The 15261-nt window shown below is 36.5% G+C and overlaps 1 protein-coding gene and 1 pseudogene across 3 annotated transcripts in view; one reads left to right on the forward strand and one right to left on the reverse strand.

Annotated features, from left to right (window-relative positions):
- ADAM9 (ADAM metallopeptidase domain 9) overlaps nt 1-15261 on the forward strand; it is a 103543-nt gene that overhangs the window by 36579 nt on the left and 51703 nt on the right. For both annotated transcript variants that reach the window (XM_082374756.1, XM_082374757.1), the window contains 4 exons: nt 1902-1973; nt 4617-4786; nt 7934-8015; nt 8545-8678. In XM_082374756.1, the coding sequence (XP_082230882.1) occupies nt 1902-1973; nt 4617-4786; nt 7934-8015; nt 8545-8678 (458 nt within the window). The remainder of the gene's footprint in view (nt 1-1901; nt 1974-4616; nt 4787-7933; nt 8016-8544; nt 8679-15261) is intronic.
- LOC309619533 (large ribosomal subunit protein eL39 pseudogene) lies at nt 4793-7924 on the reverse strand (annotated as a pseudogene). The gene has a single exon. The product of its transcript is annotated as a large ribosomal subunit protein eL39 pseudogene (transcript).

Consider the following 15261-nt stretch of genomic DNA (forward strand, 5'->3'; position numbering starts at 1 on the left):
CATGAAAAGCAGATGAGAAGTGAGCATCCCATGAAGGAAATATTAAATATAACGTATTTGTATTGATTTTTGTTAAATGTAATTTTAAAACTAAAATGACTTTTTTTCTTGATATTCATACATGATATTCCTAATACCTCCAGAACTGAATGTAGCAAATGAGATTACCTCTACCTTTATTTTTTACTGGTGATTTTCTTCCCCCTGTTCTTTTGGGTGGTTTGCATATGCTACATTTCCTAAGTGAAACTGTTCTGCCTCTCAGTTAAGCTCTTCAGACTTTTTCAGAGACATTTAAAGGACTGTGGTGATAAACCCAGTTAATCAGGTATTGCTTTGTTGCCTAATAAAATTGCTTTTCTTTCTAGAATTTCAGCTAACCTATTTAAGAGATAGAAAACTATCTATCTAAGAGAAAGATATCTCTAAGAGATATCTATCTATCTGTCTATTGTATTTAAGAGTTAGGAAACTTCCAGGTTCTGGCATGCTTTAGAAGGGAGCAGAGAATGGGTCACCTTAGCATTTACTATTTATTCTATTGTACAGGATAACACCAGGGCATTTTCCTTATTCATACTTAAGAATTGTGCTTTACTCAACTAAAAAAAAGTTATGTATCTATTTCAGCATTTACAGCATTATCAAGTTTAGATACAGCTGCTATATAATTTAACCTATAGATTATTTGAAATGTTTTGTCTGACTTGTACTGCCAACTTTGTTGTTTGTGTGAATAAGCTGTTTGCAGAAACTTAACACGATTGACAAGTCCTTTCTTGTAACCTGCAGAGACAGTTTTGAGGATTTTTATGGTGTTTTAAAAAAAAAATCCCTTATTGTATGTAGACTGGAAAAAAAACAAGCCATATTTTTAAGAGATAGAAATATATTCAGATTTGTTCATTATAGGTTCATTATCCTCAAGTGTAGAAGGAAGAAGCATAAAGGAATATGAACAAGCATGAACTTTGTCCCAGATAATGTGTAAAATGTTCCTGTAGAATGTTGTGGACAAGTGACAAAAATAGAGATTTGAAAAGTTTTTCTTTATTACTCTCTCCACATAGGTAGAAGATGGTTCAAAATAAAAATGGTTCCATTTTAATGAAACCTTATCAAATGTATTAAAAAATTTTTTTTTCTTGTTTAGGAGAATCATGATAAAATGTCTAATTAATAAAATCTGATATATTCTGGTATTAATGCCCTTATCATAGAGCAAAACCACATATTCTTTTAAAAATGTTCTTTTAATTAGTTATTAAATTGGTTATATTAAAATAATATTAAAATAGACATTTGGATTTAGCTAGATCTCAAAGAAACGAATCAGTCATAATCAACTGTTTGGCTTAATATGGTTAAACTTTTATATATCTCTATATTTCTATCTACATATAATGTTTTCACTAGTGAACGTTGGTTAATCTCTGATAATTTAGCCCAGAGTTTAGAAATTGATTATTGGTAATGTCGTTAGCCTAAGAGGTGAAAGGATCAGGAAGTCTTTCAGATTGTCTTTCGTTCCTTTATCTATGCATTTTGATTGTTTTAAACTCTACCTTTGTGAAATGCTTGAAAATATTTTTGCATTAAAATGAATTAAAGACTGTTAAGTACAAAACTCATTTTAAAGTTGTACTGCTTTGGAGAAAATTAAGATTTCAGTGCTTTTTCATTATTATTCATTTCACCCACGTACCTGCTTTGCTTTTATTCCTATTTATCACTAAAATGTATCCTTTAGACTTATTAGTTTGAAATGCAGGAGAATGTCTAAGTGCCTCAGTTTTTGGTTCAGAGGAAATATTTGGATTCTTATCTTCATTGTAAGAGATTATAGAAATTTTATTCTTAAATTGCTTTGGTGATAATGATTTCCCTTCTTTGCTTTTCAGTATGACATGATGGGAAGAAACCAGACTGCGGTGCGAGAAGAGATGATTCTTTTAGCAAACTACTTGGATAGCGTGAGTTGTATTTTCTATCAACTGGGATTATTCTGTCCTCTCCTCTCACAGTCTCTGAATAGAATTTTAAAATTGTCTCATTTTGAACTCTGATTATTCTAGAGCCTAAGTAAGTAACTCAGTCTTTCAGGGGTCTGCTCTCTAATTTGTTTTGTAACTTTTTTATGTTTAAAAGTAAAGTATAATTGTAGAGAGAGAGACTCTGAGACAAGCAAGAGATTTCGAATTAGCATCTACTTTATGTTTAGAGTAGTGTCAATGAAAAATTCATCAGCTGATCTAAGAAAGAAATGGAAAATTTTATTGAGCCAAATTTGAGGATTAAAACCCAGGAAGAGCATCTCAGAAAGCTCTGAGAACTGTTCTCCTCGTTAGAAGTCAAGGTACAGTTATGTAAGTTTTTTGAGACAGAGAGCTATACATTCAATGAGGTATTATTGACAGTTTACACAATCCAGACTTAATTATCATCGTGGCCCCTAACAGGTCAAGAAGGAATGTTATCTTTTTTTTTTTTAATTAATCAATTTATTTATTTATGGCTGCGTTGGGTCTTTGTTGCTGTGCACGGGATTTCTCTAGTTGCGGCGAGTAGGGGCTACTCTTTGATGCGGTGCTCAGGCTTCTTATTGTGGTGGCTTCTCGGCACGGAGCATGGGCTCTAGGCACGCGGGCCCCAGTAGTTGTGGCTCGCGGGCTCCAGAGTGCAGGCTCAGTAGTTGTGGCTCACGGGCTCAGTTGCTCCGCGGCATGTGGGAGCCTCCCGGACCAGGGCTCAAACCCGTGTCTCCTGCATTGGCAGGCAGATTCTTAACCACTGCGCCACCAGGGAAGCCCAGGAATGTTATCTTTTAAGGAGTTGTCTTATTGATGCTAGGAGCATGCTGCTCTTTATGGTTGAGCAGGTATTTCTGCCAATGGGGGAGGTTTGGTCGATGCCTAATGCAGATACACAATGCATAGTGCGGGGAGAGAGGAGGCCAAAGGGCAGAGAAAAATGTATTTGTTTAAATTTTTCTCATCTTCCCATAAAATATGACTTTTATTTCATAGCAGATAGGCTAAGGTACTTTGGTATTTATAAAAAGATCTTTGAATTTTTACTGAGAGAATCTTATTTTAAATAAGACTGCCTCCTCTGAAACTATAATATGACACTGTGTGTGTGTGTGTGTGTGTGTGTGTGTGTGTGTGTGTGTGTGTGTGTGTCTATGTGTGTGTGGGGGGGGGGAAGGAGGGATTTGGTTTGAGATTTTAGAGTTTATTCATCCAGTGGGAGATATTGGAGAATTAGCTACATGTCCTTATAAGATAATTTCATCTCTAAGTTGTTCCCCTAATACGAATACCAAGCATAATAATGATGATGATGATAATGATAGCATTCTATTGGATATGTATAACATTCTAGAAACGGAGTCAATTGCCTTATATTTATTAACTCATTTATTCCTCACAGTATCTCTGTGAAATAGATATGAGTTCCATAATCCTTTATCTGAAACCTTTGGGGTGCATGTCATTAGAATTTTAGATAAGAGTTTAGATAGGTAATATAGTTCACTTCGCATACATTTATAACATATAGTTCACTATGTATTACATTACACCTCCAACAGGGTCCTGGGGTAGCACCTTGTAATCAACCTCATTGATATTTCTGTAGTGAAATATATGAATATTTACCTTAAGTGAGCTAAATATGGACTATAAATAGGCTTGCATTAGTTTAGGGAAAGTTTTGGAATCAAAATACCCAAAACTTTAAATATCCAGACTTTGTCAGATTTTGGAATGGAAGATAAAAAGGATTTTGAATCTTTACTTTTGTTTTATGGATGAGGAAACTGAGACCCTTGAGAAGTTAGTCTCATTACATTGAAGGGAATTTTTTTTGGAGGGGAGGAGTCCTGTTTTTAATTTAAGCAGTTGTGTTACTTAAAAGATATTCTCAAATTCTTTATTTTATTGTATTATTTTTTATTGAAGCATAGTTGATGTACAATATTATATACGTTACAGGTGTACGGTATGCTGATTCACAATTTTTAAAGGTTATACTCCATTTATAGTTATTATAAAATATTGGCTACTATTCCTTGTGTTGTACAATATATCCTTGTAACTTATTTTATATATAATAGTTTCTACCTCTTAATCCCCTATCCCTGTATTGCCCCCTACCTTCCTTCTCCCCACTGGTAACCACTAGTTTGTTCTCTATGTCTGTGAGTCTGTTTCTTTTTTGTTATATTCACTAGTTTGTTGTATGTTTTTAGATTCCACATATAAGTGATACCGTACTGTATTTGTCTTTCTCTTTCTGACTTATTTCACTTAGCATAATACTGTCCAAGTCCATGCATGCTGCTGCAAATGGCAAAAATTTCATTCTTTTTTATGGTTGAATAATATTCCATTGTATGTATGTGTATATATATACCTCACCTTCTTTACCCATTCATCTGTTGATGGACACTTAGATTGCTTCCATATCCTGGCTATTGTAAATAATGCTGCTGTGAACATTGGGGTTAACATATCTTTTCAAATTAGTGTTTTTGTTTTTTTCGGATATATAACCAGGAATTATTCTCATATTCTTTAATGAATTTTATATATTTTTATTTGTTTTCTTTCCAGATGTACATCATGTTAAATATTCGAATTGTGCTAGTTGGGCTGGAGATTTGGACAAATGGAAATCTGATCAACATAATTGGAGGTGCGGGTGATGTGTTGGGGAACTTTGTACAGTGGCGGGAAAAGTTTCTTATAACACGTCGGAGACATGACAGTGCACAGCTAGTTCTGTAAGTGATTTTTTTTTAAAGATACTATTAATGGCATGGTCAGAATAATAATTTTTGCTTTTTTGCTTTTATTAGAATCATATTCTCTTAAGGTTTTTGAGCATTCATTTAAATGAGGGAAATTTTTGCTACTATAGGACAAGTGACAGTCTGATAATAAGACCTCTCTTTTGTGTTGGAGCCTCTGTAAACTTTCTCCCATGTCCTTCTTCCTCTTTCTTGGGTTACTTCCTCATTTTGGTATGGCATGTTTTCTAGTTTCTTCTTGTGTAAGGATATATTGAAAGAAAAAATTTTGACCTCTTGCATGTTGGAAAATGTGTTTCACGGTCTCGAAACAGAACTTAAAAATTATCTACTGTACACCAGAAAGTAACAAAACATTGTAAATCAACTGTACTTCAATTAATAAAAAATTAATCTCAATTTGAACTCTGATTATCCTAGGGCTTATTAAGTAACTCAGTTTTTCAGAGGTGTGCTTTCTAGTTTGTTTTGTAAATTTCAGGTTATTTTGCCGAGTATAAAATTCTAGGCATGAAATTTTTTCCTTCAGAATTTTGAAGGCATGGCCATTGTCTTTTGACTTCCAGAATTACTATTGAGAAGCTTTAATTCATTCTGATTCCTGATCTTTTGTATGAGGCCTTTTTTTTTTTTTTTTTCTTTCTTCTTTCGAAACTTGTAGGATCTTCTCTTGGTTCCCAGGCTTCTAAATTTTCCTAATGCTATGCTTTGGTGTAGGTCTTTTATCACTCATCGTGTTGTGTTCTTAGTGGGTAACTTCAATCTTGAAACTGCAGTTCTAGGAATTTTTCTCAAATTATTTTGTAGATGATTTCATCCTCTTTATTTTTATTCTTCATTCCTTCTGGGATTCCTTTTACTCAGCTATTGAGTTTCTTGTGCTTGTCCTCTAATTTTATTATCTTTTGTCTCCTTCTCTTTGTCTTTTTGTTCTGCTTTCTGGATATTTCTTTAAATTTACCTTCTAAGGTATTTATTGAGTTTTTCATTTCAGCTATCTTATTTTTAATGTTTAATATTTAGCTCTTTTTTGTCCCCCTTAAAATTTTTATATGGTCAAATTCTTTTTTTTTTTTTTCTCAACAAAAGGTTCCACATATTTACTACTGAGCCAAAGCATTAGTGCAGAAACACTGACACAAAGAGAAAAATCACTTTCCTAATAAAACCCATCCAGCTGTTTGGGTAGTAGTGATGTCCTCAGAGTGATATGGTAAGATGCAAGTGTCCCTGACCCAGCAAAAATGTGTGCCACCTCATATGCGAGGCTCCTTACAGACCTAGCTTGGTTCTTCTCCAGTGTCTTCTCTTGGAGTTGTACCTGATTTTATTACCAGTTTTCATTTGAATCCACTGGGGAATGGAACGATTCCCTGCTTTTGTTTCTTGGCCAGGAATCACTTGATCCTGAAAGTCTTGTGAGAAAACATGGCGAGGAGCAAATTTAACCGTACATAGGGTGGCGGAGAAGAGAAGAGAAGAGAGCTGGTCAAATTCTTATTTCATGGATATAATAATTTTTTTAAACTCTCTTTGAGATATTTCTGATATATTTTAAAAAATTTTCTTCTTTCTACATAGTATTTTCATGGAACCATAATAAAACCTAAGCTTATGTAATCACTTAATACAAATATATTCCAAAAGTTAATACAAAACCCTCACTTAAAAATACTAAAAAAATTCTTTCTTCTTAAAAATCTTCTGGTTGGTGGGCTGACATTTTGCCAAAAAATGTTTCATGTAATAATTTTTGCCTCCCTTGATGTTGATGGTACCTAAAACTCAAAAGTTTTTCTGAGGAGAAATTTCCCTTGATTTTATTTATTTATTTACTTATTTATTTAGTCATACCAGTTAATTTAAAGCAAGGCACTGAGAATGCCTAAATGGATTTTTATGGCCCCATAACCACATAAGCTTGATCCTGACATTTTTATTAATTTTTAGTAAAATTGCACCTGGGAGTGTCCTCATACCCTGGCGGTGAGCACGCCTTCTCGTTCACAAAAGGGACAGGCACCAGGCACACTCCCTGTGCTTTGCCCACCCACACCTGCCAAGCTGTCTCCTCTGTTTGTTCTCCATCTGCCATGTTAGAGGCATTTCCCAGATGTCTGATAATCCCTGGTTGTTTGTGGTTAGGAATGGGGTACTAAAATGCCTTTTGGAAGCATTGAGGACATAAGTGGGGCTTGGGGACTGTGGGGTTCACTACAGGGTGATCTGGCTAAAAATGTTTTCTTGGCGATCCCCTTACGTCAGTATCTCTAGGCGTCTTGTCCTGGCTGTTCAGATGCCCGAGAGAAGGGTTTATTCATTCATTTAAAAGATATTTATTAGATGTATTCCTAGGCTCTGGGGTATAGCAGTGAACAAAACAGACAAAAATTCTTGCTCTCATGGAGTTCATATTGTGGTGGAGGAGATTTATCTCATAAGTGAGGTAAATAAGTGTATATAATATGCTAAATAATGATAAGTAGTAAGGAGGAAAAATAAAGCAGGGAGGGTAGAGATAGAAGTATTGGGGGGAGTGAGGCTGAAATTTTAGGTAACTTGGCGAGGGAAGGCCTCAATGAGAAGATGACCTTTGTGTAAAGACCTGAAGCGGGTGAGGGAGTGAGTTAGGGCTGTATATTGGGGAGGAGAGTTCCAGGCAGAGGGACCAGGTCCTTAGACACAGGTGTGTCCACGACGATTGAGCAGACACACGGAGACCATCGTGACTCTTCTGTTCCCTGTGCTCCCTGCCTGCAGCCTCCTGTGTGAATATGTCATTTTGTTACCTGATCTCAATAGAGTTTTTGAATAAATAAATATACTGCATTTTAGGAAGGTTTTTCATCTAGAAGGTACAAAACAACTTGGTTTGATATCAAAAATGTATCTTCATTTGTCTGAAAAATGAATTTGTAATATTAATCTCCACTCTGATAATAAAAAAGAGATGTCTTTAATTGAATTGTCATTTTTAAAATGTTATTTACCTTTGCCATTTTTCTCCCAGTTTTCGTAGGGTCTACCAATCAGTTTAAGATTACCCAAAGAAATAGGAGCAATGTGTACCTTTTCCTCCCCAAGTACATTTTATAACTTTTACCTGTTCTCTTCATCTAGGAAGAAAGGTTTTGGTGGGACCGCGGGAATGGCGTTTGTGGGAACAGTGTGTTCAAGGAGCCACGCGGGCGGGATTAACGTGGTACGTTTTGTTCTTGATGTTCATCTTTGGAATCTGCATTAGGAAATGTCCAGCATTCAGTGACTCTATACTTCCTCTCCTAGTCCTTACAGCAATATTTTGGCTATTATGAGGGACATGGTAGAAGTGGCAGATGTGTTCTTTCCCTGGAGACTGGATTAAGTTTTCTAATATTTATTGTGTGTTTATTAGCACCTCACTTTTTATGGATGAGGAAACAGAGCCTCCATTTGAGAAAATTAAGTCAGAACAATGAACTTGTATTCCCATCAACCACCATGAATAATCTGTTGATGCTAAAGGAATTAATCTGTTGCTTAAAGAGTCTATCTCTATCATCAGTATGTTAAGTCACACCAGTTTCCTACTAGACTGCAATGTCTACACACTGATGTTGGACGCTTGCTTTATCACGTAGGCTATCAATATTGTAGTGATGAATTTCCTTTTGTGAAAAAGTAATCTGAGAAACAAAAAGCATATCCTTTTTGTTCAGAAACCTAATGAATACCTTCCTGTGTTTGGGCAGTTTGGGCAAATCACGGTGGAGACATTTGCATCCATTGTTGCTCATGAGTTGGGTCATAACCTTGGAATGAATCATGATGATGGGAGAGATTGTTATTGTGGAGCAAAGAGCTGCATCATGAATTCAGGAGCATCGTGAGTAACTGAATTCTTTCTTTTTATTCTTTTTCCTTTTTCTTTTTTAAAACTATTTATTGAACATTTGTTTAATGCTAAAAATAAACAATGAATTGTTTGGATTGGAGTAATGTGTATCTTTTTGAATTAGAGTTTTCCCCAGGTGAATGCCCAGGAATGGGATTGCAGGATCATATGGTAGCTATATTTTTAGTTTTTTAAGGAACCTTCACACTGTTTTCTATAGTGACTGCATCAATTTGCGTTCCCACCAACAGTATAGGAGGTTTCCTTTTTCTCCACACCCTCTCCAGCATTTATTATTTGTAGACTTTTTAGTGATTGCCATTCTGACTGGTGTGAGGTGATAACTCATTGAGTTTTGATTTGCATTTCTCTAATAATAGCGATATTAAGCATCTTTTTATGTGCCTGTTGGTGATCTGTATGTCTTCTTTGGAGAAATGTCTATTTAAATCTTCTGCCCATTTTTTTGATTGGGATGTTTGTTTTTTTGATGTTAAGCAGTATGAGCTGTTTGTATATTTTGGAAATTAATCCCTTGTTGGTTGCATTGTTTGCAAATATTTTCTCCCAGTCCGTAGGTTGTCTTTTCATTTTGTTTATGGTTTCTTTTGCTGTGCAAAAACTTTTAAGTTTAATTAGGTCCCATTTGTTTATTTTTTGTTTTTATTTCTGTTACTCATTTTTTGGAGAGGGATCCAAAAAATATTGCTGCAATTTATGTCAACAAGTGTTCTGCCTATGTTTTCCTCTAAGAGTTTTATAGTGTCTGGCCTTACATTTAAGTCTTTAATCCATTTAGAGTTTATTTTCGTGTATGGTGTTAGGGAGTGTTCTAATTTCATACTTTTCCATGTACCTGTCCAGTTTTTCCAGCACCACTTATTGAAGAGACTGTCTTTTCTCCATTGTATATCCTTGCCTCCTTTGTCATAGATTAATTGACCATAAGTGTGTGGGCTTATTTCTGTGGCTTTCTGTCCTGTTCCATTGATCTATATTTCAGTTTTTGTGTCAGTACCATACTGTTTTGATGACTGTAGCTTTGTAATATAGTCTGAAGTTAGGAAGTGTGATTCCTTCAGCTCCATTCTTCTTTCTCAAGATTGTTTTGGCTATTCAGAGTCTTTGTGTTTCCATACAAATTTTAAAATTTTTTGTCCTAGTTCTGTGAAATATGCCATTGGTAATTTGATAGGGATTGCATTGAATCTGTAGATTGCCTTGAATAGTATGGTCATTTTAACAATATTGATTCTTCCAATCCAAGAACATGGTATATCTTTCTATCTGTTTGTGTCAACTTCAATTTCTTTCATCAGTGTCTTACAGTTTTTGGAGTACAGGTCTTTTGCCTCCTTAAGTTGGTTTATTCCTAGGTATTTTATTCTTTGATGTGATGGTAAATGGGATTGTTTCCTTAATTTCACTTTCTGATATTTTGTTGTTAGTGTATAGAAATGCAGTAGGTTTCTGTGCATTAATTTTATATCCTGCAACTTTACCGAATTCATTGATGAGCTCTAGTAGTTTTCCGGTAGGGTCTTTAGGATTTTCTGTGTATAGCATCATGTCATCTTCAAACAGTGACAGTTTTACTTCTTCGCTTTCAGTTTGAATTCCTTTTATTTCTTCTTCTTCTCTGACTGCTGTGGCTAGGACTTCCAAAGCTATGTTGAATAAAAGTTGCGAGAGTGGGCATACTTGTCTTATTCCTGATCTTAGAGGAAATGCTTTCAGCTTTTCACCATTGAGAATGATGTTAGCTGTGGATTTGTCCTATATGACCTTTATTATGTTGAGGTATGTTCCCTCTCTGCCTACTTTCTGAAGAGTTTTTGTCCTAAACAGATATTGAATTTTATCAAAAGCTTTTTCTGCATCTATAGAGATGATCATATGGTTTTTATTCTTCAATTTGTTAATGTGGTGTATGGCCCATTTTTAAAATTGTGTTATTTGTATTTTCGTGGGAGAGCTGGATTTGACATGAACACAAGTCATGTCTTTCCTCAACGTGTGTTGGAAGCTATCACCTTAGCAGGGGTTGGGACTGGGGATGGAGGGGCTGGAGCTGGAGCTGGGTTTGTGATGGGACTTCCCCGCTGCTTAGTGACCAACACTGCCATATCGGGCATGGGGTTTGGTCCCCAGTTGCTGGAGCACAAGCGCTGAGGATCGGGTCTGAGCCCGCTCTGTTCCCTTTAAGTGTGTGCTGTCCCCTTTCCCAGCACCAGCACCCTCTCCCTGGGCAGGGGGGGAGCAGTGCTGGGACAAGAGGGGCTGGTGTGGGCACTCAGCATGGGTCTGGGCACAAGCTGCAGCAGTCCAACAGCAGGCAGAGATCTGCAAACAAAGACAGTTTTGTTTCTTTCTTCCCGATTTGTATGTCTTTCATTTCCTTTTTTATTGCATTAGCTTGAGTGGTCAGTTTTGTCTGATATTAATTTAGCTGTCTCAGATTTGTTTTTTGTTTTTGTTTTTTTTTTGGTAATGTTGACAGTATATGTTTTCTATTCCTTTACTTTGAACTTTTCTTTATTCTTGTGTTTTAGATATATGCTTCTAAACAACCTATATTTAGGTTTTATTTTTTTAATCCAGCCTGGCAATATTTGTCTCTTAATTGAATCATTTAATCTACTTATGTTTAATATGATCACTAATACACTGTATTTATGCAAATGTAGGTGACACTGATTATAAGATACCATTATTAACATACCACTTAGAATGAAAAAATGGTGCCTATCAAGTTAATACAAATTTTAAGATGAATCTCAATTTCAGGGTATTTTAAATGTGTAAAGAATGTGTTTTAGAAAAACACATCAAATCTGCTGTATTACAACTGTGGATTTTAGTTCCCTGCTAAAATTTTCAAGCTTCTCATTTTTCTCTCTGACCATAGCAAGCAGAGATTTTCTCTTTTTAGGTTATTGTTTGATAATTCTAGTATTTGGAGACTTTATGGGACTATATCTGTTTTTTTTTTTCCCTTATAGTGTCTTTTAATTTTTTTATAGTTGTTCTCACAGTATCTTGTGTCTTCATGTTATGTTTTGATAAAGTATTGGACATTGTATTTGAACAATTTTTGGTAAGAAATAATTTGAGAAGTAGGATTATGTTATCCTTGGCGTATTAAATCTTCTTTTTGAGGACAGATTTCCCACCTTCTACTTCATATGCTATTTCATGAACATTAGTTGACTGTTAGGCGTTTTTTTTTAAGAAATTCACGTTCTTCTATTTATTTATTTATGACTGTGTTGAGTCTTCGTTTCTGTGCGAGGGCTTTCTCCAGTTGCGGCAAGTGGGGGCCACTCTTCATCGCGGTGCGCGGGCCTCTCACCATCGCGGCCTCTCTTGCTGCGGAGCACAGGCTCCAGACGCGCAGGCTCAGCAATTGTGGCTCACGGGCCCAGTTGCTCCGTGGCATGTGGGATCTTCCCAGACCAGGGCTGGAACCCGTGTCCCCTGCATTGGCAGGCAGACTCTCAACCACTGCGCCACCAGGGAAGCCCCGTTTTTTTTTTAGATGCAAGTGATATAGATGCTAGAGTTTTTCCAGGTAATCAGTTGGATCCAGTTCTGTTTAAAAAGTGGATAATCTAACTTTGTAACATAATTTTTATCATTATTTAAGATATTTGAGGGACCTGGTAGTATTCCCCTCACACACAGCTCTTGGATTCCTGGACGTGTGAGGGGTGCTCTTCCTGGGAGGTACCTTTCTAGAGAAATGGCTTTCTTAATTCTGCCCCTCAATGCCACGTACATCAGAAAGCCTCCATAATCGGAGGCTTTTAAAAAAGTGCTCTTTTTTTAAAAAAAAAAAAATCTAATTAAGTGTCATCACTTAGAGTTCTTTCTTAGGACTTCCTATTCCTAGGCTGTGGGGATTAGGATGGTAGTGGTGGAAACGTGTTCTGCTTATTTCCAGATTAGTCGTAGAGAGAATGTTTTAAATGATAGTTGGTTTTTTTTGGTCATATCCTGGTAGACCATTTCCATCACTGTTAGTCCCATCTATGTCCTTTTGAATCAGTTTTATAAAACTCACCTAGATGTGACAAAAGAGATTCGGAGATGCTTTAGATTCATATCTTAGTACCCAGAAGTGATAGAGAGTAGGGGTACTTTAGTTGCTATTATTCAAGCCAAGTATCAGGAGAAAGATCATCCTTCTTATTACTGTAGGTGACATCCAAGGATGACTAGGGAGAGAATATCTTCATTTTATTATCCACAGTGTTAGTGAAGGCCAACTTGGGGATGTTTGTTATTATCTCCACATACTAAACAGCATAAGAAGTGGTTATGATTTTGTTATCCTTTTCAGTACTATAGTCAACTTCATTGTGGGTGAAACAGATTTTTTTTTTGTAGATTGCTTTAGAATCACACATATAAAACATTGTTTCTATGAGAAAATGTGTTCCAAGGACTGTATAACAAGCTTATTTCAAAAATAATCTGTTCAGAAGTGGTGAACTTTGTAGATTAAAATTAGGAGCTCAAGTGTAGGAAATATACACATATGTCTGTACAACTCCTGTGATTATTAGCTGATTAATATATTCTTACAGAAAACATTATTGAATATGTACTGTGTGGTAGGCACTGTACTAGCCATATAAAGAACAATAATAGGAAATAAAAAAACGATCGTTTAAATTGAAGTCTCCTTGTTTATCAGATAATTATCACATGCTCTAGTTTGACATTTCTACTTGAGGTCCTTAGACTCAAACTCTTGTTGCCTTTCCTAAAACCTGCTCTGCCCCCATCTTCCCGTGATAATTAATGATAGCGCCTTCCTTCTAGTAGCTCAGGACAAAAATCTCAGTCACCCTTGACTTCTCTTTTCTCACATTCTTTGCCTTAATGTCTATTTCTCTAAACCACATAAATGATCCAAACGCTTCTTACTGCTTTCACCACTGCCACGTTTGTCCGTCATCATCTGTTGAGTGGACTTCTTCCTGCTTAACATAGCAAACATGGTGATCTTATTAAAACATAAATCAGATCACATCATTCCTGCTTCACGCTTTCCATCGTGTCATTCCCCCCTCCTTATTTCACTCATCGTAAAAAGTCAGATTCTTGCAGTGGCCTCTTCCCACCTTGCTGTCTGTATCCCGCACTGTCTCACTCCACTCCAGCCGTGCTGGCTTCCTTATCTGTTCCTTGAACAGGCAGTCTTCTCCCCTCGGGCTTTTGCACTTACTGTTTGTTCTCCCGGTAATGATCTTCCCCTAGAAATCCAGTTTTGATTCAGTTGTCTCAGTATTTGAAGTGCCTGTCCTGACAGCTCTTTGAAAAACTGTAGTCGCTCCTCCCCCTGCAGAGGTCGTCTTCTTCACCTCCTCATCTTTTTCCCCAACGTCACTTGTCTTCTAATGTACTATTGAATTTATTTCTTCATTATGTTTATAGTCTGTTTCACTCAGTACAATGTTGCCTTCACAGGGGCGGGGATTTTTGTCTGCCTTGTTTACTGTTTTCTCCCTTGCACGAAGAAGAGTGCCTTGTACATGATAGATGTGCCACAAAGATTTGTTGAAGGAACAGTGTTGTACAAAAGGACTCCTCCTTACAATATTCCTAAGCAGAGAGTAGCAAGAAAAAGAAGAATGTGGAAAACGAGTGTTTTGGTCATTGTCGGAAATCTTGTGCTAGGTCTTTACTTTCTGTGTGACTGCTTTCCAGTCCGAAGAGCCAGGAGCCAGGCGCCAGGACTGTCTACTTCCTGGGAGACTCTGGGCCGGTTAGCGAAGAAGAGTTTACCCAGGGGACAAAGTCTCCCAGAAAGGATCTGTTTCTTAGATTCCTTGGATGTACAGAAGACACAGAATCAATAGGAATGCTTTCTCAATCACTGTAACGTAACACAGTTCTCATTCCCACTGCTACTTTTGGTACCCTTGCTCAAACTGATAAAAAAGAGATTCTTTCAGGGCACCAAATGTCCCCAATAAAATTTTAATGTGACTTGGATTTCTCAAAGGTTCTTGTTTTATAGTTGAGTGTGTCTCCCGCTAGTCTTCAAAAGTGAACATAGCCAGTGGGACTATCTAAAAATATCGTTATTGAGTAAAACAATAACTAAAAACAACCCAGCAACACATAGAAACACATCAAAATTGTGTTCGTATAAATAGCACATAGACAGTTCAAGTTGGACCGTTTCTAGAAGCCTATCTAGCCTTCAGAGTATTAACTACAGTTCTTAGAAATTACCATCAGAGGCATTTAAACCTCAAACTGTAGCTGAAATTCTGCCCTGTGCATGCTGCTTCTCGGTAGCTATCGTGCGGGCATCGTCGCTGGATTCACATTATTGTCACATAGCTCCTAGTAAGCGTTAGTGAAGGGAGCGCAGGAATGTCATTCAGCAGAGTGAAAAGAGGTTGGGGAAACAGAGCTCGCTTCACATATTTGAAGAACCTTTACTATGGAAGACAAATAAAACTTAATTCTAGAGAGGACTAGATAATTTTTGAGGTCTCTTCTGATGCTGAGATTTATGATTCTGTGAATATTTTCTGTATCTTCTGCCATTTTATTT

The sequence above is a fragment of the Balaenoptera borealis genome (genome assembly GCF_965194805.1).
Source record: "Balaenoptera borealis genome assembly, chromosome: 21".
In the NCBI taxonomy this organism is placed as follows: domain Eukaryota; kingdom Metazoa; phylum Chordata; class Mammalia; order Artiodactyla; family Balaenopteridae; genus Balaenoptera; species Balaenoptera borealis.